Source organism: Oryctolagus cuniculus, chromosome 3 (assembly GCF_051225735.1).
Source record: "Oryctolagus cuniculus isolate XC-2025 breed Fujian yellow rabbit chromosome 3, ASM5122573v1, whole genome shotgun sequence".
NCBI classification, from domain to species: domain Eukaryota; kingdom Metazoa; phylum Chordata; class Mammalia; order Lagomorpha; family Leporidae; genus Oryctolagus; species Oryctolagus cuniculus.
The window spans coordinates 39320635-39343352 of NC_142869.1; the positions used below are offsets into that span (position 1 = coordinate 39320635).

The window sequence follows — 22718 nt, forward strand, 5'->3', positions numbered from 1 at the left end:
GAGTCACCAACGAAACAAGAGATTTCTAAACCGTACCACCATGTGTGGGAGTTAAGGATGCACACACACATGTACGTTCACTGGGTATCTTTCAAAGACACATCTGGATCTGGTGGATGGGAAGGATACAGGTTTAAAATACACAAGGGTGCATGCCTGGGGAGGGAAGAACAGAGAAGACAGGGAGAACAAAGAAAAGAATTTCAAAAGGAAATGCAAGAGGGCCTTGCTCGGGTTGTGGTGCTGTTGCGCCATTGACGGGGGCACCCAGTTAACCTGTGTCTGCTAGAAAGGAGCGGTCAACAGCAGCAACGGTCTCTTTTCAGGGTTGCTTATGTTTTCCCTTCTTTGGCCACTTGTCTAAGAAATTTGAAAACAGAAGGGAGGTAAAAATACCAAAATGTTGGCTTTGGATTCAAAAGACTTGGAGGCCGGCAAGGGGCTGGTAATGGCAGGGCACCATTGAAGGATTACGGGTTCTGCTCACCAGCGAAGGCCCAGCCATAAAGGGCACTTAGGGCACACTCAGAATAAGGTCTTAGTTTCTGACTTGCTTCAAATTTCCACTCAGCAGTTATTTTTGCTGTTCCACTTGGCTTCAGGTCATTCAAGGTCCTGAAATCTAGGCTTTATGCTTTCCTTCCTCCCTCTTTCACTCTGGGCTTGTTGGTTCATAGGTCTCCTGGAAATGACCTATTCTGTTAAAGTCCCAAGAATTTTTGCCACTATAAAAGTTTTATTTTCTCCTTCAGAAAGGACATCAGTAACCCTGTATAGCTGAGGTATGAGAAGCACAAGCTTTAGTCCCAAACCATCAGATACGCATCCTTTCTCTCTCTCTCTCTCTCTCTCTCTCTTTTTTTTTTCATTGTATCTTTAAAACACCTCAAACATTTTATTTACTCATCTTGCTTAGGAAAGCACAGGGTTGAGGATAAGGCACTGGCAAAGCATTTGTGTTGTCCCACCTTTCTAGGGGGAAGAAGCGGCCAGCCTCATCGCATCCCCAGGCAGCGGGTGCGGTGTTGAGGTTAGGTGATCTGCTTGAGGGAATTTATGAAGGCCAAGTACGACCATCTGAGAGTTCCTTGCTGTCATCACCCTCAGTGGCATCCACGCCTTCTGTTTGAATAGCATGGATTGGGATGGACATTCGGCTTAATGGTTAAGACACCACTTGAGAGGCTCATATCCCATATCAGGGGACCTGGGTTTAAGACCCAGTTCTTCTCCTAATTCTAACTTCCCATGAATGTGTGCCATGGGAGACAGCAGGTGACAGCTCAGAGAGCTGGGTTCCTGCCACTCACTTGGGAGACCGGGGTTGAGTTTCTGGCTCCCAGCTTCAGACCCCAGCCCAGGGCTGTTGTGGGCGTTAGGGAGTAAACCAGTAGATGAGAGGTCTCTGTCATAGTCTCTCTTTCTTTTCCTCTTGAATAAATAAAAATTAATATATAGAAATAGCATTGATGATCTCAAGTAGAGCTAAAATCCAAAGAAAGGGGAAATGACAGAATTCATTCACATTGTAATATGACAAAGAAAAATGAGACTTTTTTGACTGATTCCAAAGCAGAGACACCCACACTTTGAACCATTTTGCAGAAAAACTTGATCTAACGACCCATGTTCAAGTTTATACCACTTGAAAGATAGACAACAGAGATTAAAGAAGAAAAAAAAAAGACACTGCAGGGAAGAAAAAAGACAGCTTGGCTTTTTTGGCTGGTCTACAGATCCCCACATTAATCATGTTATAAACTTACCTTTCTTCCATTCACAAAAAATATCAGCTCATCAGAATTGTGGTGGGAAGGCATCCTGCCAAGTCTGGGAGAGAGGTGTTTTTTAAAAAGGTGTGTTAGAGCAATAATGTGGACGCCTTTCGGCCCTGAGGAAGCCCAAGCTGACAACGGCAGACGGAAGCAGGGTGATTTATAGCCCCACTCTCGGGTGGGAGCGCCAGCCAGGGCTCTCCCCGGCCACACCCACAGACACTTCACACAGCGCCGGGCCCGCCCTATCTGCTTCCCTCTCCGGAATGAAGCAAGTCAGCATCTGCACCTTCACTTGTCCCCCCTGGAGGCCACGACTCCTTTCCCCAGGGGAACGTGGTTAAAGCCAGGGAGGACACCTTGTGGCGCTGGCACACCGAGTTCTAGTCCCGGTCGGGGCGTCGGATTCTGTCCCGGTTGCCCCTCTTCCAGGCCAGCTCTCTGCTGTGGCCAGGGAGTGCAGTGGAGGATGGCCTGAGTGCTTGGGCCCTGTACCCCATGGGAGACCAGGATAAGTACCTGGCTCCTGCCATCGGATCAGTGCGGTGCACGGCCGCAGTGCGCCAGCTGCGGCGGCCATTGGAGGGTGAACCAATGGCAAAGGAGGACCTTTCTCTCTGTCTCTCTCTCTCACTGTCCACTCTGCCTGTCAAAAAATAAATAAATAAATAAAAATAAAAAAATAAAAAAATATAGCCAGGGAGGAGCACACACAGTTGAGTTCTGAGCAATTTATCTGCATTTAAAATGAACCATCCTGGAGGCCGGTTCAATGCGAACCCCACTGGTGAGGCTAAATCGTCTTCAGGTGTTGCGTATGTTAAAGGGCAGAGGGAGATTCCACCACGCACACAGCTGAAGGCTTCATAAAAGTGCGTCTTTAAAACTCTGTTTTACAACCCACATGTGTATTCTTGTTCCTTAATCTTTATTTTTGTACTCATTTTTTTCAAATGTAAGGGTTCAAGACATAAAATTATTTCCGATCACAAACAGAAGCACAGGCTCCCGTGTGCTGGAGCCTGCTCCCAGGAGCGCTTTAACACTACCACCGCTCAGTGTAGCAGCGGCAGCGGCAGCATTTCAGACCAGGAAACCGAGATCCAGGGGCATTAAGCAACTTGTCCAACGGAAGGCACCGCTGCTCCAGGGGAGGGAGGGCAGCCAATGAGGCCAGAGGAGAAGTTGGTGGCTGCTTATGCCAGGAGACCTGGCAGGCACAAGGAAGGACTTGGCCAAGGCTTCTGCACGTGGTCTGTGGTCAGTGCAGGGTTTTGAGCAGAGGGTGAATTAAGTTACAAAAGACTGCCTTGGCTGCTTCGTGGAGAAGGCAGGCCAGGGGCTCAGTGCAACCAAGAGAATGAGGTGTTAGGACGGCGGCTCAGTTAACAGTGACATTTCTATTGTGTGCGGTGTGGACTATGGTAAGAGTGGGGAGGAATCAGGCAGGGGTCATGCTGGCAGAGTGGATGTGAGAAGAGTCACTTGGGCTGAACAGGTGGGTGACTATGTCTATCTTTTCCATCGAGAGTTCCATTTGGATGTGTGAAGTCCAAGAGGCCTGAGAAAGATGAAAATGGAGATGACAAGTGACTGTTGGATGTTTGGACTGTTGGATGCCTCCTTTACTAGATCTCTCTTGAGAATCTAGGTTCTGCCCTCACCAGCTGGGTAAGAAAGCTGCACACTCCCCTGTTCTGTTGCCTCAACCGTGCCCAGCCTCATCCCCTCTGAGTGTTCCTGCTTACTTAGGGTTTTGAAGGATGAACAGGAGTTCACTGGAGAAATAAAGGCAGGATATTTTTAGCCAAAGGAGACTATTTGTGTGAGATCAAGAAAGTTTGATTGACTCTTGTGACTCAGAGATTTACAAGTAGTTCTTTTACTCTTGCATATGAATTAGTGGGGCTGAGTGACAGGGAAGATGTAGATCAAATAAAATCATCCATTCAATCAAAAATATTTATTGTTGCCTGATAAGGCCTCTGTGTGTGTGTGTGTGTGTGTGTGTGTGTCTGTTCTATAGGACTTGTAGGGTGGTTTTGTAGATAAAACAATGTGTATCTCTAAAATGACAGGAAAATAAACACTAGAGCAATGATATCACTTCAACCAGCAGTTAGTAACGTGGTAAACAGGCCTGAGTGCAGGGTTCCCAGGGGGCAAGGAGCTTAGCGTGTCGAAATAGCAGAGAGGGAGAGAGAGAGAGAGAGAGAGAGAGAGAGAGAGAGGGAGAATTTGGTCTGGCTGAGTGTGAAGAGAAGGGGAAGGTGATATGTGAGACACTCAGGGACAGCCGTAGCCAGGAGAGGGGTTTGGAACTTTCTAGACAGGAAAGGAAACTTCCAGAGAGTTCTGAGCTCAGCCGTAACACAACGTGGTTTACACTGGGTCGTCCACTGTATAGGGAAGGAGTTGCTTCTACTGGAGGCTAAGTCTCAGGCTGCTTCTCTGTAACCCGAGGTGATGGGGGCTTGGGTATAGGCTGGCGGCATCAGGGATGGACGAGGCAGAGTTGATCTGGTATGAATTTCTGGAGGTAGAACCAACTGGACCGGTTGACAGATTGGATGGGAGCGGGGCAAAGGAGAGAGCCAAGTGAAGGAGGCGCCCTAGGGCTCTGGCTGGAGCAGTGCGGGTGAATGGTGGTGCCATTTGCCGAGGTGGGGAGACTGGGGATGTAACACTGGTGATGGAGGCAAGCGAATCAAAAATCCTCTCGGGGACCCAGTCGGTTCCAGTCGCCCGTTTGATTTCTGAGTGTGCATGTAGGTTGGATAGAGAAGTCTCAAGGCTGCCATTTGAGCTTCTCAGCCTGTACATAAAATAATAAAAAATTCATGGGACCTGTAAGGTACTAGGAAAAGTGTCCCATTTATATTGTGGCGGGGTGACATGGTGAACGGCTGGCTGATGGGCTTCCCCCATGCTCGGGCGTCAGTGTGGGCAGCCCCATGCCTGGCCTGCACACAGGGCTCTTACAGCAGCAATGAGACCAAGCCACTGGGTGATTTCTTTCTTTCTTTCTTTCTTTCTTTCTTTCTTTCTTTCTTTCTTTCTTTCTTTCTTTCTTTCTTTCTTTCAAAGTCAGAGTTACACAGAGAGAAAGAAAGGCAAAGAGAGAGAGAGAGAGAGGTCTTCTATCTGCTGGTTCACTCCCTAAATGGCTGCAACAGTTGGGTCTGGGCCCATCTGAAGCCAGGAGCCAGAAGCTTCTTCTAGGGCTCCCACTCTGGTGCAGGGGCCCAAGCACTTGGGCCATCCTCTGCTGCTTTCCCAGGGGCATTAGCAGGGAGCTGGATCAGAAGTAGAGCAGCCGGATTTGAACCGGCGTCCATATGGGATGCCAGCACTGCAGGCAGCGGCTTTGCCCTCTACATCACAGCATTGACCCATGAAATTCTTATTTAGAATTTTGCAGGACTTGTTTCCTGAACTGCTCAGTGGAATAGAAAATCATCCCCAGGTTCCCTGGAATAGTCTATCCGGACAGAGTAGTGGAGTTTCTATTGCACTGACATAGAGACTATTGCAGTTTTTAAAGATAAGGGCAATTTATCCCCTACCTTTTATTCACTGATTTTTCAAAAATCGTGGGGCCTGACAGTCACGGGCTGGGTTGGCTTAGTGTTGCCACAGGTGGGACATTGATTGTGGAAAAATCCAGCACAACCCTCCTGAGCTGTGTTGACAGTTCTGAGCCCGGCTGTTTTGAGGTTTTTTTTCAAGCATGTGGAGCTGCAGTGTTGAACAGAAATGTGTGTTCATAGTACCCACTATTCTGAAATAGCAGAGGCCCTGCTGGAGCCCCTAGGGAGCTTTGCTTAAGTTTGTAATAATCCATTGATGCCCTTGTCCCTCTTAGCATGGAAAGCCCAGCCATTGCAACTTGGAGTCAGGTATTTCTTGAGTTTTGGAGCTATCAGGAGGCTTGGCTGTTGTTTGCCCAAAGATGTAAAACTCCAGACTTCTCACTTCCCTGGAAATGCAGGCTGTGTTGGGAGCTCAGCTGCCTGGAGACCTCTTCGTGGGCTTACCCATCCCCTTACATCTAAAAACACCCCCTATTTAAACACACACTTATCACATGTTCATGTGTAGCAACCAGAACTCCCAGACAGAAAATCCACACAGAATCATCTAGCAGTAATTGCTTTTCTCAAATGGTCCACAGCTTTTGTGTGTATGTTGCCATCTGTACTTGACGCTGGCGTTTCTGAATTCTGGTTCATCTCTAAAAATGGAGCTCTCAGTCCTGCCACCGAGTGGCTGGAGAATCCTGGACCATTCTTCTGCCAGGTTGCTACGTGTCCCCGGAGCTGATGCAGACCTCTATGTGAAGGGCTGGACAACGTGGCCCCGCTTGCCTGGCTCCTGAGAATGGGATCTTCTTGCAGCAGCCCCCGGGGCTGGGTGGAGCCCACGCAGCATCCAGACCCGACTGGCACCACACCTGCTCCCCTGTGCTCCTGCTGCTCCTGCCTCTCCCCAGACCAGCTGAGCTCAGCCAGGGGCATCTCTATGAGTGCTTTCTGCATCGTCGTGGCAATGCGACGGGCTGTTTCCTAAGACTCTTGGCTTCTGGATCTGCTACAGGGCAAAGACTGAAGAGAGAGGGGAGTTCTCCCTGTGCCCCTCCGCTCTCTAGCCCTCACACAGACTAGACAGGGCAAAAGCAAAGCTTGCCTGCTTGAGGAACTTCACCTCCCTGACCTCCTCTCTGGTTTGGGTGCCAGTGTGCAGCATAGGGAGCTTCTAGGACTGGATACAGCAAAGCAGTCTTGGCATTTGGGTGTACTCATTGTGACCTTGACCTCTATGGTCAGGTTGAAAGCCTCCCTGATGGACAGCACTTTTCTTTCAAGTCTCTCAAGCTTGTCTCCTGCACTGTAGTTGGGAAGTTCCATGAAAAAACAGGACTGGAGTATCTCACTCTTGTGCCCAAATCTCTTCCATGACCTGCATGTGTTTAGGAGAAAATAGAGATGCCACCATGGCCCACGTGGTCTTGGGGCCCAGTCTTGCCCCCTGCAGGTTCTCCATCCATCTGAACATGCTCCCAGCCAGGGCCTTCCCAGCTCCTGGGCCACCACACCTTCAAGTCCCCTATTCTTTGGCCAGCACCATCTCTGCAGCCTCTACCTCCAGTCAGTGCCACCTTAGCCTCCAGGGCACGGCATCGCTGTCACTTCTTCAAGGGAAGCGTCTGTAACCCCCCAGTCAAACACTTCCCTGACAGTATCTCCACTGACCCCCTTGCTTTTCTTCCTGGCATTTAGTCGAGGTTGCAATGACATTTGGGTGATGTCTGTCTCTCCTATCGGGTTGCTGGGAAGTGGGTGGGGGCAAGGCCTGTATCCCTGGCTCTCTATGTGTCTCCAGTGTCCAGAATAATACCTACCTCACTTAGGACCCTACACCTTTTAGACAAAAAGAGCTTTAAACAAGAGCGACGGAGTCCACACTGTAATGATGTCCTTACATGGAAGACGTTGGAGTGTTTTGCTACCCCTTCGTGGTTGCCAAATACGTAACTGGGTACAAGGTGACATACTGCTACAGGAGTTGGTTCTTGCTGTAACCAAATGCAAGGTGGCAGATTCCCACCAAGCACAGCTGTGCTCTCACTAATTCCGGCCAAATGAGGTTTTTTCAGGCTGCCATTACAAAGCACCATGCTATGTTCTGCTCAAGGCTAAATTGTTGGTTTCCCCTTTCGTCCGTGCTGTGGGGATGCTTTAACTCTTATCTGGACTGCTCTTCCACGCAGTCACAACAGAGCAGCCCAGTCACAGAGAGGGGTCCTCTCTCCACCTGCAGACCCCCTCAAGGACTAAGCTGCAGTGCTGTGGCCAGCGTTTGGTGCCTGGCCGAGCCACGGCGGCCTTTATCCCAGCTACCCCAAAGATGTGCTGTTTCTCCCGCATCCCCTGTGAAGCCCGCCCCCTTCTCTGCATCTCAGCCCCAGCGCATCCTCACTAAGTAGGACAGCTGTTCTTGAGATTATCTGCTGTTGTCCTCATCTGTCTATAAGTTAAACTTTCTTTTTCTCTTACCCTCAATCCTTGTTATTTGGATTCGGCACCAAGGCCAGGGACAGAGTTTTCAGTAACATCCTGTTCTTCTTCACTAAGAAACTGATTATAAATCTAAACAGTGTGGCTGGAAGAACAGCCTGTGTGTCTCTGGACCGCCTCTCTGGGTGGTCCAGGTTAACGTGAGTCCCTGCTATGAGTTCAGGGCTCCTAGTGCTCCCTACAGACAGATCTTAGCTTCTGCTCATGCACAAATCAAGAGAAAAATCTCTATGAAATCCCTACCAATTTATTGCTACTGAAGTCTTGGCTTCTCTCCAATGTCTAGATGGCTGTTTTGTTCTTTAGTGCAAAGGAGTCTGTGATGCTGCAGCTCTAACTGGGACATCCCATGTCTGTGTTCTCTGAGGGCTGGCATTATCCATGACTGTGCATTGATGAGGACACATGCATTCCAGGGTAACAATACTGAGAGTTTTTGAATTGCCTGCATCCTATGTGCTAGGCACTGTCCTAAGCATTGGCTCATTTAATCCTCCAAATGGACTCCTTGGTAGGTACTATGATAAGCCCATTTGTAGATCAGAAAAACCGAGGGATGCAGCGCTGCAGGCCATAGCGCACAGGGTTCACAGCCAGACAGCCTGGCTTCAGTGTGTTACTTGGCAGCCGCTCTACGCCAGCACCTCCTGGAAGATTTGTGAATCCTAGAAAATTTCTGGGTAGTTTCATGAATTAAAGTCGCCTGTTGAAAGAGCTGGCTAGTAAGAGGCTCAGGGAACCTGCCCACTTCGCTGCTCCCCTGTGAGTGTGAGTGAGTGTGAGTGAGTGTGAGTGTGAGTGTGGCAGTTGCAGGTGGACGGTGGGTGGATGGGTTTTCTTCTGGCTGGGATGGACTGCCATCTTGGTCACGCTCTCCTTCTGAAGGGGGGGTGGCTGCCTTCTGCTCAGCGAGAGGGGAATGAGCACACGCGTGGACTACAAATAAGACGCCGAGAAGCCGGTGATTCTCTGTAACCATCACATGCCCAGTGCTGGTCAGAATAGGAACTCAAAGATGACTGCTGTGTGGGGAACATCACATAAGTGGGCTGAGTTCCTGACTGGGTTACTGGGTTGAAATCCATTCCCCCAACTGAGCAGAAGATATGGAAACGATTGAATTCACCTACGAAATTAACAGGTGAAAGCATGGCACGGGGAAAAGCTGACGCAGCCTTAAGTCCAACACGAGAACCATCAGGCGGATCACGCCAGGCATTCCTTGGCCAGGGCAACCCAGGAGCAGCTGTGCTTTCTCCAAGGATCAGCGGCTATGCTCATTTTCTCCAGTTGCTGTTGCTCTACTCCCTCCCTGTATCATTCTGGTCTCCTGGCTCTGGCTGCAGCGTGTGTCTTATTCAACCACCCAAACCTGCTGCCAAGCCCAAAGCCCATCATCGACAAACCCAATCCCCAATCGTCTGCTCCATCCAGCCACACGGGGTCTTTCTGCTTCCTCTTTTCATCTGTGCCTTGTTCTTGTCCTTTTTTTTTTTTTTTTTTTTTTTTGTTCTCTCATGCTCATGTCTTTTTTTAGCCTGTCTGGTCTCTTTCATTTTTCCTTGTTTTCTTGTTAAAACAATCATTTGTGATTGCAATGCAATCTAACTGGAAATTAATGATTAGAAGGCAAACAGAAGACATAGAATCACAGGTAACTTCAAAAGTTTAAAAACCCAGACTTAAGAAGAAATACAAACAGGAAATACAGGCTATAGAAAAAAATGCCAGTGGAAAGATAGGAAAATCCATGCAGTGCAAGCAAAGCTATATTCAAGGGAGAAATTTTATAGTTTTAAATGCTTTCATTAAACTAGAAAGACTTCAAATAGGAGAACTAAATTTTCAACCCCAAAAAGTTGGGAAAAATTAATCAAGAGAAATTAGGAACAGGTATATAACAAAGGTAATAGCAGAAAAAAGGTGTTTAGAAAATAGAAAAAGTGTAGAATTGATAAATAAGACCACCACATTTTTTTCTTGAGCAATGTAATAATAAAAATACTAGGGCAGGTGTTTTGTCCAGGATTAAGATGCCAGTTAAAATCTCTGTCTTCCATGGCAGAGTGTGTGGGTTCAGCTCCCAGCTCCAGCTCCAGCTCCAGCTTCCTGCCAGTGTAGATCCCAGGAGGCTGCAGGTGATGGCTCAAGTTGTTGAGTCCCTGCCTCCCATGTGAGAGACCCGGATTGAGTTCCCAGCTCCCAACTTGTGCCTGCCCAGTTCTGGCCATTGTTCCATTGTGGGATTAGGGGGTGAACAGGTGGAGCGCTCTCTCTCTCTCTCTCTCTCTCTCTGCCTCTTATATGTAGAAAAAAAATCTAACAAGTCTGATTCAGGGGAAAAGGAGGAAAATTCAAATAAACAAAATTAGGAACAAGAATTAGGATATAGGGGCCTGGTTGTGGTTTAGTGAGTAAAGCCACTGCCTGCAGTGTTGACATCCCATATGGGCACTGGTTTGAGTCCTGACTGCTCCACTTCCAATCCAGCTCCTTGCTAATGTGCCTAAGGAAAGCAGTGGAAGATGGCCCAAGTCCCTGGACTCCCGCACCCTTGTGGGAGCCCCAGAAGAAGCTCCTGGCTCCTGGCTTTGGCCTGGCCCAATCCTGGCTGTTGTGGCCATTCTGGTGGTGAACCAGTGGTTGGAAGCTCTCCCCACCTCCCTTAACCCAGCCTTTCAAATAAAAAACAAAATAAAATCTTTTTTTAAAAAGAATTAGGATAGAACCATTATGTTCAACCTTATGCCTGTACATCTGGACTGTCTATAAATTATAATACCAAAAGTTTTTAATAGGACAAATATACATCAATGAAAAAATTATTGAATATAATCTATAAATAGCATGAAAAGCAATTTAGCCACTAAAAATGGGGATGATTTCTATATTCAGGGTGTGGGGGCTCTGGGTGGGATTATTCCTCCCTAGGAGGAGTCCGAGAGTCCTCCTGGGTCCAGGCCCCATCCCCTACAGTCCTGTCTGCTGGGCTCATTGGTCTCCTCACAACCTTACTATCTCTTTCATCATCACATCCAGCAATTCTTCTACTTGAAACCCTTGACCATTTTACAGTTAGTTTAAGAATGCTTATTTCTGTGTGGTTTATGCTTGTGTGTTTGTTCATGAAATGCAAGACACAGTCCCAGCCTCAAGAAACTGACAACCAAAGGTAATGGTGTGATCGAATTTACAAAGCAGGATTAAGTACAGGGAGGCAAACTTGCAGCCGCTGTGAGCCTCAGGGGTCGGATGATGTGAGAATGCTTTTGCAACCTGGAAAGTGGCACAAATATTGCTATCGTGTTGGTGTTTTCATTGCTCTAGTTCCACCAAGAAATGACTGCGAATCTGTGTCCTACGCAAATCCCCTGGTTTCCCACTCCTGCTCAGCCTGGCTGCTTTATGCCTTTCACTTGACCCACACATAAGCTGCTCCTGCACCAGAGATGGTGGGTACACAAGTCAAGGACACCCCGAGAGAAAAAGTGAGAGCGAACGAGTGGAACCCAAAGATTTATTGAGTCAGGTGGACTTGTGGTGGCACCATGGGCAAGTTCAGCCTGTTGGAAATCACAAGCACTAAAGCAATCTGTATATATAAAAACTGGACAAAAAGAAATCTGCTAGTGTGTGCTGTTCATGATTGAAACATATGTTAGAGGACTCCAGACTAGACAATGTTCCAATATGCTTTAGATATGAAAAATATTGAATGTTTATACCAATTGAAACTACCCTAGAGGTAGATTAACAGAAGTGATTTGGCCATTCTCATCTTAACACAGGTTTATTTTTTATTTATTTATTTTCTACAGATTTATTTATTTATTTGAAAGGCAGAGTTACAGAGAGACAGAGGCAGAGAGAGAGAGAGAGAGAGAGAGAGAGAGAGAGAGAGAAGTCTTCCATCCACTGGTTTACTCCCCAGATGGCTGCAATGGTCAAAGCTGTGGCAATCTGAAGCCAGGTCTCTCACATGGGTGCAGGGGCCCAAGGACTTGGGCCATCTTCTATTGTTTTCCCAGGCCACAGCAGAGAGCCAGATAGGAAGTGGAGAAGCCAGGACTGGAACCAGCGGCCATATGGGATGCTGGCACTGCAGGCAGTGGCTTTACCTACTATGCCACAGTGCTGACCACCACAACTTTATTTTGAGCAATAAAATATAACCAATTTTCATGTTGAGCACAGACATAGAAGGGAAAATTCAATGAACAGAATTAGGCTAAATCTTTCCTTGTTGATGTCATGCTGGCAAATATGCCAATAGTTTCATGGAATTATTTCCAGTTTCCTTAAATTCCCCTCCTATAAATCATCTTAGGAGGTGATATAGGAAGTGATAATTTGTTGAGACCATTGATGGCTCCTTGATAAGTGGAAGATTTTGAAAGTCAATGAACTGTCAACAAATCTGTAGATTAACAAAGCAAGTGAATATTTGCTTCCTAGTCAGCAGGGACTGTCATCTGTTGTTATACCCTGCTGTGTGATACAGACTAATGATAAAAGCTGAATGAAAGTAATTTTTAGACAAAGTGTCTTAAATAAGAAGCTTCACAAACTACTAGCAAACAATCAAAAAAATCTTTTCTGGTCTCTCATTTTTTTTTTCTCAGAATAGGAATGTTATGGTCGAGGCCTTCATTTTCCTTACATGATCAGCAGGGAGGTACTATATATTATTGAAAGATTCTGTAATGACTACATTGAGATAAACATATTTTGTTGAGACTCCAGAAATGTAATTTCCTATACATATAATTGAGATTTCAAGATATTTTGTAAAAATGAAAATTAAAGAATTGTCCCTAATTTTCTATATATTTTAGATATAGAAGTTTATACTAGTGATCTGTGGAGTCCTTAAATCCATCAGAAAATCAACTTTTCTTCTTGAACACCAAACTTCAGGCAATGGGGATGGACCACAGCTCAGAGCATTTAGAATCAGTTTGTGGAATCTGAAAGGAAAAAGACAAGGAATATGGTTTAAAAATAGAAAAAAAAATACAACTACTCTCTACAACTAATTGGCAGCAAAACAGTTTCTTTTTCGAAGGAAGGATCTGATTCTCAAAAATGATTTAACTTGTATAATAAACTACTCTCTCCCTTTCTAAAAAGCTATTCATCATTTTTTCTATACATAAAAAATAATTTCCAGGTCTTTGATAAACCAAGGTGAGACTTAAACAGCACAATACTCACTCTAGCTGAAAAGAAGTGAAGCAGTTTTTAAAAAATATGGCAGCAAATCTAGGGAATCAACATGTTAAAATCCTGAAAAATACACTCACTTGATAATGTTTTTCTGTGTTTAATCTTCTACGTTTGTACATCCCTTGACATCAGTAATATTTTCCGTGCAGTCCTACTAACATGACTAGGCTGGACCCAGCTCAGAAGCTGACATTCTTGAGTTTAAGTGGGAAGAAAATGCTTATCAAACTGGAAGCTGAGAAGAGAATTTATGGAGGGCAGAGAACACTCTCTAACTGGGTCATAGTTATACACGATTGTTTGAAAATTTGTACAGTCTATTTTTTAAAAAAATGGCATGTAAAACAAAGGACTGACTTATAAGATCAGCACATTTTTCCCATGTGAGATTTGTTAAAGCTTCAGAATTAAGGTCTTTGCTTTCTGTTAATTTTTGCTGTTTAAAAAGCTAAACTCACTTTGAATTAACAAAGTTATTTTAAGATAAAAAGGCATCTTTTTATTTTAAAAAGATTCCCAAAAGTATGAAATCTTTAAAATCAGGTACCCACAATGGGGTCTGGAAACTGAAGAAAGATTCAGTATGAAAAAAGAGAAAAAAGCTAAACACACCAAGTAAAATAGAATTTATATTTAGACTATCACATTTCTTTAACAGCGTTTCCTCAAAATAAGAGAAATTTTGCAGATGGGTAACTGGAATACACAAATTTTTGTAGGCTTAACATTTATCTGAGAAGTAAATTTGTACTTATCAAACAGAATAGATTACCCCAATGTTTTCAGTCTTTGTACACGATAAACCAAAAACACAAGATGATATCTTCGTAGTGTAATTCACTTAAGAGACATTTTATTTTTATGCTGCCTGGAAAGGAAGTAAGATCTGGTGGGTCCACGATCATGGAGGTGCAGCATGGTGGGCACCCTGTCTCGTGAAGGGCCCTCTGTATTCCCAGGGGATAGCGGAGGGTGTGTTTGAGCCCACAGACGCCTGCCATGAGCTGCTTCTCAGTCACCACATCTTCAAACTCATCCCTGTTACACTTGGCACAGCCAGTTCCCAAGATGGGCATCTCCTGGCAGCCAGGGAACTTGAACTTGGCCCTGGATGGGTCCTCAGTCTCTACCCTTTGCTCTGCAGGTTGGTGCAGATGGACATGATGAGTCGGCCACTGTGAGTCCTGCCTGGCACGCCCTGGGCTTTTCTACGGTACCCCAAATATGTGTCTGGAGTCTCGATTGGGCAGAGCCCGAGGTCAGACAGGAAGGTGCAATGGAAAGGTGTCTCTAAGATTCTTTGGGACCACACACACAAACAACAGGCTGCATCCACTACTGAGAAGGCCACTTTAGGCAGCCACTACACAGCAAACCACCCCACCCATAAAAGGCTTCCAGTTTGCTTGGCCTAATTGGCTGCAGATAGAGGATATTTCTTGGCTTTAAATCTTCAAATATGCAAAGGAGCATGATAAAAAAAAAACACAGTCATTCTTAGAGAACCTTTTTAATTATTATTCACTTTGGCTGAATTCAGGGTGGAGGTACTGTCATTACATTTAAGCAGGTGTAACAAGTCTGCGAAGTTGCAGCCAATGAAATTCCTAGTTTTCCGCACGCTGCTTTTTACAATCGTTGGCAGTTTTCTGGCAATGTGCATAGGAAGTTATTGCAGGCACTCAAAGATCAAGGTTTTGCTGCTCAAGTTCAACCTCATTTGTTGTCAAAACTTTCTAAGATTAAGGATTGCTATCTGGTTTTCCAAATTCATTGTCTGCTGTTAGGGAAACAGGGTGAATATAATCTGAACAGTGGTTCTGACACATGGTGCACTCACTGTCCTGCTAGAAGAAGAAATCTAGCAATGCTAGTGTCAAGTGAACTCCTGAAGTGCATGCAGCTGTCCCCACCATCCTGGGCCGCTCCTTCCTCACCTCAGGCTCTCCAGCCAAGCTCTTCTTTGGATCCCGCCTTACTCCCCTGTTCTGTTTAGGGGTCAGCAGCCCTCTGAATGCCAAGGGCAGCCCTTCTGCAACAGTGAGATACTTTGTCCAACTTTCTCAGGTAGCCAGGCCACAGATCGCCCTCAAATAAACACTGGCAGGTGTTTGTCCTTGCTCAGGATCCAGGAAGGCAACATTGTATCTTTCTTACAAGTGACACAACAGCTGTCTGCTTCAGCAAAACCCTTACCTGCTGAGAAGGCCCCAGAGGAATAAACATTCCTTTCCTTTAAAATTTTTACTTATTTATTTATCTGGGAGACAGAGGAGACACAAAGAGAGATCTTCCATCTGCTGGTTCAATCTCCAAGTGCCTGCAACCATCAGGGCTGTGCCAAACTGAACCCAGGAGCGGGAATTCAATTTGGGTCTCCCACAAGATGACAGGGACCCAAATCCTTAAGCCAGCACCTGCTGCCTGTCAGGGTGCACGTGAGCAGGAACCTGGACCCGGAAGTGGAGGTGGGACACAAACCCAGGCATTCTGATGGGAGACTTAACACGTGTCTTAACCGCTGTGTCAAATGCCGGCTTGAGAGACGTTCGTTTTTTGAAAACAGAATATACACCCGTTTGTACACGCATTATACTAACACACAGATGGACTGTAAAATGAGATCTACTCTGGGTTGTTTGAAGAGTTTGAAAAAGCATCACGTTACTGGAAATCATTTAGGCTACTTCTCTTTACAGAATGGATTCCTTTAAAACGTTCCTTCTCTGTTTCCTACCAAGATGCTGTTTAGGAGCCGCTGAATCCGCGAGAGAAAGCCTGCACAGCCCCACAGTTGGACTGGGCTTAACTCCCATCTGTGTCCCCAGGGCACCTTTGCCTTGTGATCATCAAGACACCAGCTGTGCTCTTCACAAGGATCTTCTGTGGGAAGAACTGAGGAGCCACTGCCGCTTGGTCCTGGTCACTGGGTCCCCTGCATTCCCGCCAACTGCAAGGTGGTGGCGCTGGGACCGCCATGTGCAGTGTTGCGTGGTCCTCCCCAGCTCAGGGCCCTGTGCATGGCCTCCTCCTCCATAGGGGTCTCTTGAGGCTCGGCCTGAGGCTGGAGGGGACGGCCACCCTCTCTATTTGACTTCAGGTGAAGAAGAGGCACCTTCATGTCTCAGCGTTGAAGCAGAGAGCTTGCATTGGGCAGTGCAGAACCATTAAGGGCAAACCATCTTTCTGTCTTGGTCACCTGCCAGGATGTCCACGTGCAAGGGTTTTCAGGCTTGGATTTATTGGGATGTGTAGTTTGGGGATGGGGAGAATGCGAGTCAAACTGGCCAGCTGCTTTAGATTGGCCCTGGGTTTGCAGTGGAGTTTCCTACGCTGCCTTGGCTGCCAGGTAAGCCCACAGTTTCAGCCCATGCACGGATTTCCCCTCAAGGTCACCAAGTTCAAGGCTCCATCCCTGCACAACTCCCCCTCCCTCATCTTCAAGAAAGGCCTCTGTATCCCACCCGTTGTCTCACTGAAGCTCCCCTGCACCCGAGGTCTTGCCTGCATGGCCTCCACAGCTGGGCAACCTGCCTATCTGCACGTGTAGAACTGTGGCAACCCTGCCTGTGCCAAGTGGCATTTGCCCGGCAGCAGATGGGAGTCTGTGGGCATGGTGAGGCGCAGGGAGGGGGCTCTGCCTGACTCCCCACAGTCCTCAGCACTCCTGGGTTTGGGGGCACATTGGTGGAGGCCTCCTGGAGTTTGGGGTGCTGTCATCTGTGTCGGGGTCAGGATGGTGTGGTTTCTGGGCCCCCAGAGAGCAGAGTTTTGTTAAGTAGGTACCTGTGCACGAGGGGTGGGAAAGTTCCAGGCCCTTTGCCATATTTCTGTCTGATGGTAACCTCCCTCCACACCCGGGGGCTGGCTCTGAAGACAGCTCTGCTGTGCGTGTGCTCTGAGCTTTGGAGCCAACCGCAGCCCCGGTGTTCAGTCCCCAGCCCATTTGGTACCCTCCCTGGAGAAGCCCCTGGCTCACTCCTTCTCTTTCCTCCTTCATTTTTCTTCTCTGTCCCTTTCTTTCTTTCCTGCATTTTCCTCTTTCTTCGCTCTCTGCACTTGCACCCTCTGGTGAGCTTTATCCAGGTTCACGGCTCTAATTACTAATTTGTACTCATGACTCACCCGTCTTGCAAGCCAGACCTCTTGCCGATCTTGAATTAACTGCCTGTTGGAGAAACCCCTTGGCTGACTACCAGGCTATAAATCTAAAGTCAAATCCACCTCCCTTCGCAACAGCTCCTCTCCTTGTGTTTCTTACTTCTGTTCAAGGCGCCACTGTCTTCCACCTCACCTGGCACCACCTGGAACTTTCCTTTCACTCCCTCTCCCTGGCCCACGCCCTGCTATCAGACAGCAGGTGCTGCAAGTTGAATCTGCCTTTCCTCTGCTTGACAACCAGCACGTTCTGGCTCCATTGTGACTGCTGCAGGAGCTTTCCACTGTTCTCTCCTACACTGACTCGTGTTATACAATCTGCCGGATACTCTTCCTGATTACTTCCTTTCCTTGATCGAATCACTTTCAAAGATCTGCCGGATCCACAGAATAAAACCTGAAGGCGCTAACTTATCTTCAAGGCTGCCTGTGATCTGGTCCAGGCCAGTCTTCCAGTTTTGTCGGCAGGCTTCCTCTTTCATAGTCTACTTTCCCTCCAGTCAAACGAATGATCTGCTTTCTGAGACATCCAAAGGTATTTCAAAAGGTCTGGGGGGCCGGCGCCGTGGCTCACTTGGTTAACCCTCCGCCTGTGGCACTGGTACCCCATGTGGGCACCGGGTTCTGGTCCCGGTTGCTCCTCTTCCAGTGCAGCTCTCTGCTGTGGCCCAGGAAGGCAGTGGAGGATGGCCCAAGTGCTTTTGGGCCCTGCACCTGCATGGGAGACCAGGAGGAAGCACCTGGCTCCTGGCTTTGGATCAGTGCAGCGCCGGCCGTGGTGGCCATTTGGGGAGTGAACTCACGGAAGGAAGACCTTTCTCTGTCTCTCTATCTCACTGTCTATAATTCTACCTCTCAAATAAATTAAAAAAAAAAAAAAGGTCTGGGGACAAACTGACACATTGAAGTAGCCCCCTCTGCTCTCCTGATCACCATGGTCTTGCTTTATTTTTTCCCACTCGGGATTCCTTTTCCTCTCCGTCCACTTGTCCAGACCTCACCCGTTAGCAGGATGTCACCTCCTCCCTGTCCCTTCCGGAGGTCCGTGTTTGGCTGGGTCTGCTGTAACCGCTTCTGTTTGCACTGCTTTCACTGTGTACAGTGCAACTACTCTGTAAGCTCCATGAGCTGGGATCTCCCGGGACGGACTTATTTTTATCATTGCTTAAGTGCGTGGCCACAACATTGTGGGTGCTCCAAAAAAGGTCTTGGCTACATAGATGAATGAATATGCACCTCAACCTGCTCTCTGCTCCCTCTTTCTTTGTTTTGGCCCATGAAGAGGAATGAGTGTAACAGCTTACACCGTGGAAAAGACCCACGCAATCTAATGATGGACTGTTTGCCATTTGGCTTAGGCACCGTTAGTACAGACCTGTGCTAAGTTTTCTCACGTGCATTTTAGAATGCATTGTTATTCACCACCTCAGGTTTGTGTAGGTCGGCTGGCTAGGGGAAGTTTCAGGAGCTGGGGTGATGGGCTGGAGGCGATGGCCTCCCTGCCAAACACCAGACGCCCATCTCCTCCCGCCACTGTGACTCAGCCCAAGATCTCCCTCTGCTCACTTCTGCACTACAGGTGCAGGCTAAGAAGGGCAGAAAACAGACAAGTAGAGCACCAAGCGTGGTTGGGGAATGAGATGATAATAGCAATCGCCATAGTAACCGTTAACACCTATTTAGCTGTCACTATGTGCCACTTCTGTGCCAAAACGCTTTCAGAAAACCCGTGGATATTTTATCTACTTAATCAGACATGGCAGCTGAGGCACAGATGGGTCCACAACATGGTCAGGGTCATGCTGATGACTGGACAGTGGCACAGCGGAGACTCCAGCGCAGCCTCCCGATTTCCAAGCCTGCCTTTCCTATGCAGTTAGCATTTGCTGAGTGTAACCTGCTGTGTGCTCTGCAGAACCTGCAGCAGGCTGGGCACACAGAGAGCATCAGGAACAGCTGGGTGGGAAAACCGCTCTCAGCTCCGTGTGTCACCTCCTAGTGCAGTCCCCAGCCGCGAGTGGTGCGTAACCATTGTTTCCCAGGGCTGTCTCTCTGTCTCTCTGCTGGGCTCTGGACTCCATGGGCCAGAAACTTGCATGATTAACTGTGGCTGCATAGCTAAGAGGATCGCCAGTTGGGCCACCTCCACCTAAAGTCTGCAGGGCTCGGATGGGAAGGACCATTTCCCAACCCTTCAAAATCCGTATCGCCCTTTGTCAGGATAGAGAACAACAGGCGACTTTCCTCTTCCCAATGAAGCCATTCTACATGGCGGGACTGCGAATGTGCTTTTTTGATTGACGTGCGTCCCCCACCCTCCATTCTGCGAGAATCACTGAAGGGCTACAGAGCTTCACCGACAAGCCAGAGGCTTCCTACCAGGTCCGTGAACTGATCCACACAGGCCATCCGGATGAGCTCTGGAGTGGCAGGGCTGTTCATCGCCAAGGCAGGGGGCAGGCCCCTCTCGCTGCGAGCTGCGGCTACAGCGTCAGTGATGGCGAAGAATACGGAAGACCCCAGAAACATTCCGGATTCACCTAGGCCCTGGGGGTAGACACGCCAAAAAAAAAAAAAAAAAAGAGGATTTTTAATAAAGCTACCCTAGGGCACCCTGTCCATGGGACACGGAGGGAGGGGCTAGGCACAGTGACCGCTTCCCTGAGCTGGTTTAGAAAACCACGGGCAGGCTCCCCCTCCCTTCCATCCTGGAACCTACAGTGGGTAGCCCTGGGGAGGCACAGAGTGGGCCCTGTGTCCTGATCCCTCACTGCGTCCTCAGGCCTGCTGAGCTCCTTGATCACGCAGGGGCTCAGGGAATGCTCTCTGAACAAAGCCCCCGCTGACTGAACACGCGTCATTTGAGGCTGGCAGGCTCTGGCCTCTTCCCACCCAGTGCTGAGCTGGCCCCACTCTTCCCTCGGGAGGAAGGCCTCCTGCCCAGCCCCGCAGCAGCTCTGGGCAGAGCCCTGGGCAGAGCTCGGTTTCTGTTTGTGTAGGGAGCTGGCTACGCCTGCGGGAGCTCTGTTCTGGGGGAGGGAGCTAATAATCCCCAAGCTGGCCAAACTGGATACGTGGTGAGCGGCTGGCTGAGGCCTGGAGAGCTCCTGCCTCAAGGGATTTTGTGGGTGCGGCTGGCAGAGCTGAGACAGTTTCAGGTATCACCCACGGCACCTGCTGGGCTTGGAAAGGAGGAGGGGGCTGAGAAAGGGCTGGCTTTTTGGTTGACACTCCCAGTTAGGTTCATGCCAAGGAGCTGATCCTCTGTACTTCAAATAAAAACACAGCAGGTTTCCAAAAACTTTCCCTGAATTATGCACTTAGAGTGCAATCAGGAGCCAAAGCTTTTTCAAAGTACACACGGCCCTTCTAGGAGATTCCAATGCATCCTTTTGGTGGCTGGGGCCTGTCCTTGAGGGTCTCTGGGTTAGATGCCAGCTGTGTCGAGGGGGACACTCATTTTCCCTGTCCTGTGTGGAAGTGCCCTCTCCCACGCTGACACTGCTGCATCTGACTGTGCAGCAGAGCCCCAACCAGGGCGCTGACCTGCCTGGGCCATATCCACCCGGAGGAAGGGGGCCCTATCCGAGGAGCTGAGAAAGGCCCGAGTGCAGGAATCTTGGCGTGGGAGCCTTGGGAAAGTTCAGCACCATGGGCTCAGTAAGAGGACTGTAAGTTTTATTATTAGCTCAAAGAAAGCCATCAAAGGATTTAACTGGGAATTACATAACTTTCTCCCCATTCATGTACTCCATAGCTAATCTGGTGCCTTGGCAGATCAATCATGTGCTGGCTCACATAATATACCCACAACATCCCTTAAGCAGTGACTAACACTGGGAATTAGCAGGCAGCTGTGGGAGTTATTTAGGCCCAGGGAGTTTCCAAGGCTTTCAAATGACATTAGCAGGTGGTTCTCTACTCCACCCATATTACTGGTTCCCTCAGGTCCCATAGCAATGGCTCAGTGGCAGCACTGAGCGCACCAGCAGCCGGGTCCTCTCTGCTGCTGGAAGTAGAGATTCACGTGGCTCCCAGCTCACCCCCTGCCCAAGACAGGCCAGCATGCTGGGCGCAGGAGAGGGGGATCCTAAGGGTAGTGTTCCCTTATACCTGCCTTCTGCTTAGCACTGCCAGTGCCTTCCTTTCCACGTACACTGTACAGTTGACTCCGGTCAAACTTCCGGGGAAATGTCCAAGACCCTTCACTCTGACTTTCCTGCCCAAGGCCAGGAGATGAGATGGGGAAGCATTGGACGAAGGTGGAGGTGTCTGGGGTCCAGGCACAGGGCTCTGGCCCCCATGGCTCCAGCTGCCTGCTGATGAGAGCAGGAAGTGCCAGCCCACGTGGTAGAGTTTCCAAGCCTGGGAAGATTCACCAGGTGAAGAGCTCAGGGGTCAGACAGGCCCCTGGGGGCTGACACTCATCATAGGCTGGGCACTCCCTAGTCTAGCTGAAACCTGGCCAAGTGGGGCTCTAGAGTTGATTGGCTCCTAGAGATTCCTCAAACCTGAGACTGATGGGTGAACCAGATTGATTGTATTAATTTAGGAGGAGAGACCCAACTGTCCAGACAGTGCTGGCTGGTGCTCTCATTCTTCAGGTGAATCTACAGGGGAAATCAAACTGTAGTCCAAAGACTCTTCGTGGGCTTAGACTCAGGCAGACACAGGTGAGTGTTACCGTACTCCAGCCAAAGAGAAGCTTGATGGAAGAGGCCTCCTCCCCCACCGAAAGCAGGGCTACTGTGTCTGTCATGTTTGAGGCTGCACTCATGTAACTCAAGGTACTTAATGCAAATCTTTATTGCATGAATAAATGAATAAAACAACTGTCTAGGGTGAATTGACTTACTGATCACAGTAACGTAACTGTAGCAGCTGACAGTTACAGTCAGTTGACTAAGGGCAAGCACTTTGCATGGGTTATATCCTTAAATCCTCACCACTCTTTGAGGAAGGCACTGCATTTCTTCCCATTTTTGATGGTGAAATGGGCACTTGGAGCAGTTAGATAACATTCCTAGGCTCCGCAGCTAGTAAGTGGCTGGGCTCGGATTGGCCCTAATACAGTTGCCCCCCAAACCCTAAATCCTATTTGACGCAATATCACTTTTCACTACAGGAAGGGCATGAATGCTGACTGCTATGGTTCGAACGTGTTCCCCAAAGTTCATGTGTTGGAAACTGAACCTCCAGTGCAACAGTGTTGAGAGTTAGGAACTTGAAAGAGCTATCTGTACACACATGCTCATTGCAGCTCAATTCCAATAGCTAAGAGATGGAATCAGCCCAGCTGTCCATCAATTGATGACTAGATAAAGAAAATGTGGTATAGAAACACTATGGAATACTACTCAGCCATAAAATAAATTTAATCCTGTCTTTTGCAACAAAAAGGATGCAACTGGAAACCCTTATACTTAGTGAAATAAGCCAGTCCCAAAAAGGCAAATATCTTATGTTTTCCCTGGTTTGTGGT

General features: G+C 48.1%; 2 protein-coding genes, 1 long non-coding RNA gene and 1 pseudogene across 8 annotated transcripts in view; 1 reads left to right on the top strand and 3 right to left on the bottom strand.

Moving 5' to 3' along the window:
- Nucleotides 1-1820, bottom strand: part of AOX4 (aldehyde oxidase 4) — a 53506-nt gene extending 51686 nt beyond the window's left edge. Inside the window, exon 1 of the mRNA NM_001278863.1 lies at nt 1767-1820. Within this exon, the coding sequence (NP_001265792.1) occupies nt 1767-1820 (54 nt within the window). The remainder of the gene's footprint in view (nt 1-1766) is intronic.
- A 1244-nt stretch (nt 1821-3064) lies between these two features.
- Nucleotides 3065-16541, top strand: LOC138848952 (uncharacterized). Of its 3 annotated transcripts, none has more exons than XR_016231970.1 (3): nt 3065-3199; nt 3305-3446; nt 15820-16541. It is a non-coding gene; the product is annotated as an uncharacterized LOC138848952 (long non-coding RNA). The 3 variants fall into 3 exon arrangements; XR_016231971.1 differs by lacking the exon at nt 15820-16541 and adding an exon at nt 14223-14341; XR_011387168.2 differs by lacking the exon at nt 15820-16541 and having other exon boundaries at nt 3305-3735.
- Nucleotides 11624-22718, bottom strand: part of AOX3 (aldehyde oxidase 3) — a 129424-nt gene continuing 118329 nt past the window's right edge. For 3 of the 4 annotated variants that reach the window (XM_089328024.1, XM_089328022.1, XM_089328025.1), the window contains 2 exons: nt 19616-19783; nt 11624-12819 (listed from right to left, as the gene is read on the bottom strand). In XM_089328024.1, coding sequence (XP_089184150.1) covers nt 12766-12819; nt 19616-19783 — 222 coding nt within the window. In that variant the 3' untranslated portion in view covers nt 11624-12765. 4 annotated transcript variants of the gene reach the window in all.
- On the bottom strand, nt 14361-14503 carry LOC127491904 (small nucleolar RNA SNORA70; annotated as a pseudogene).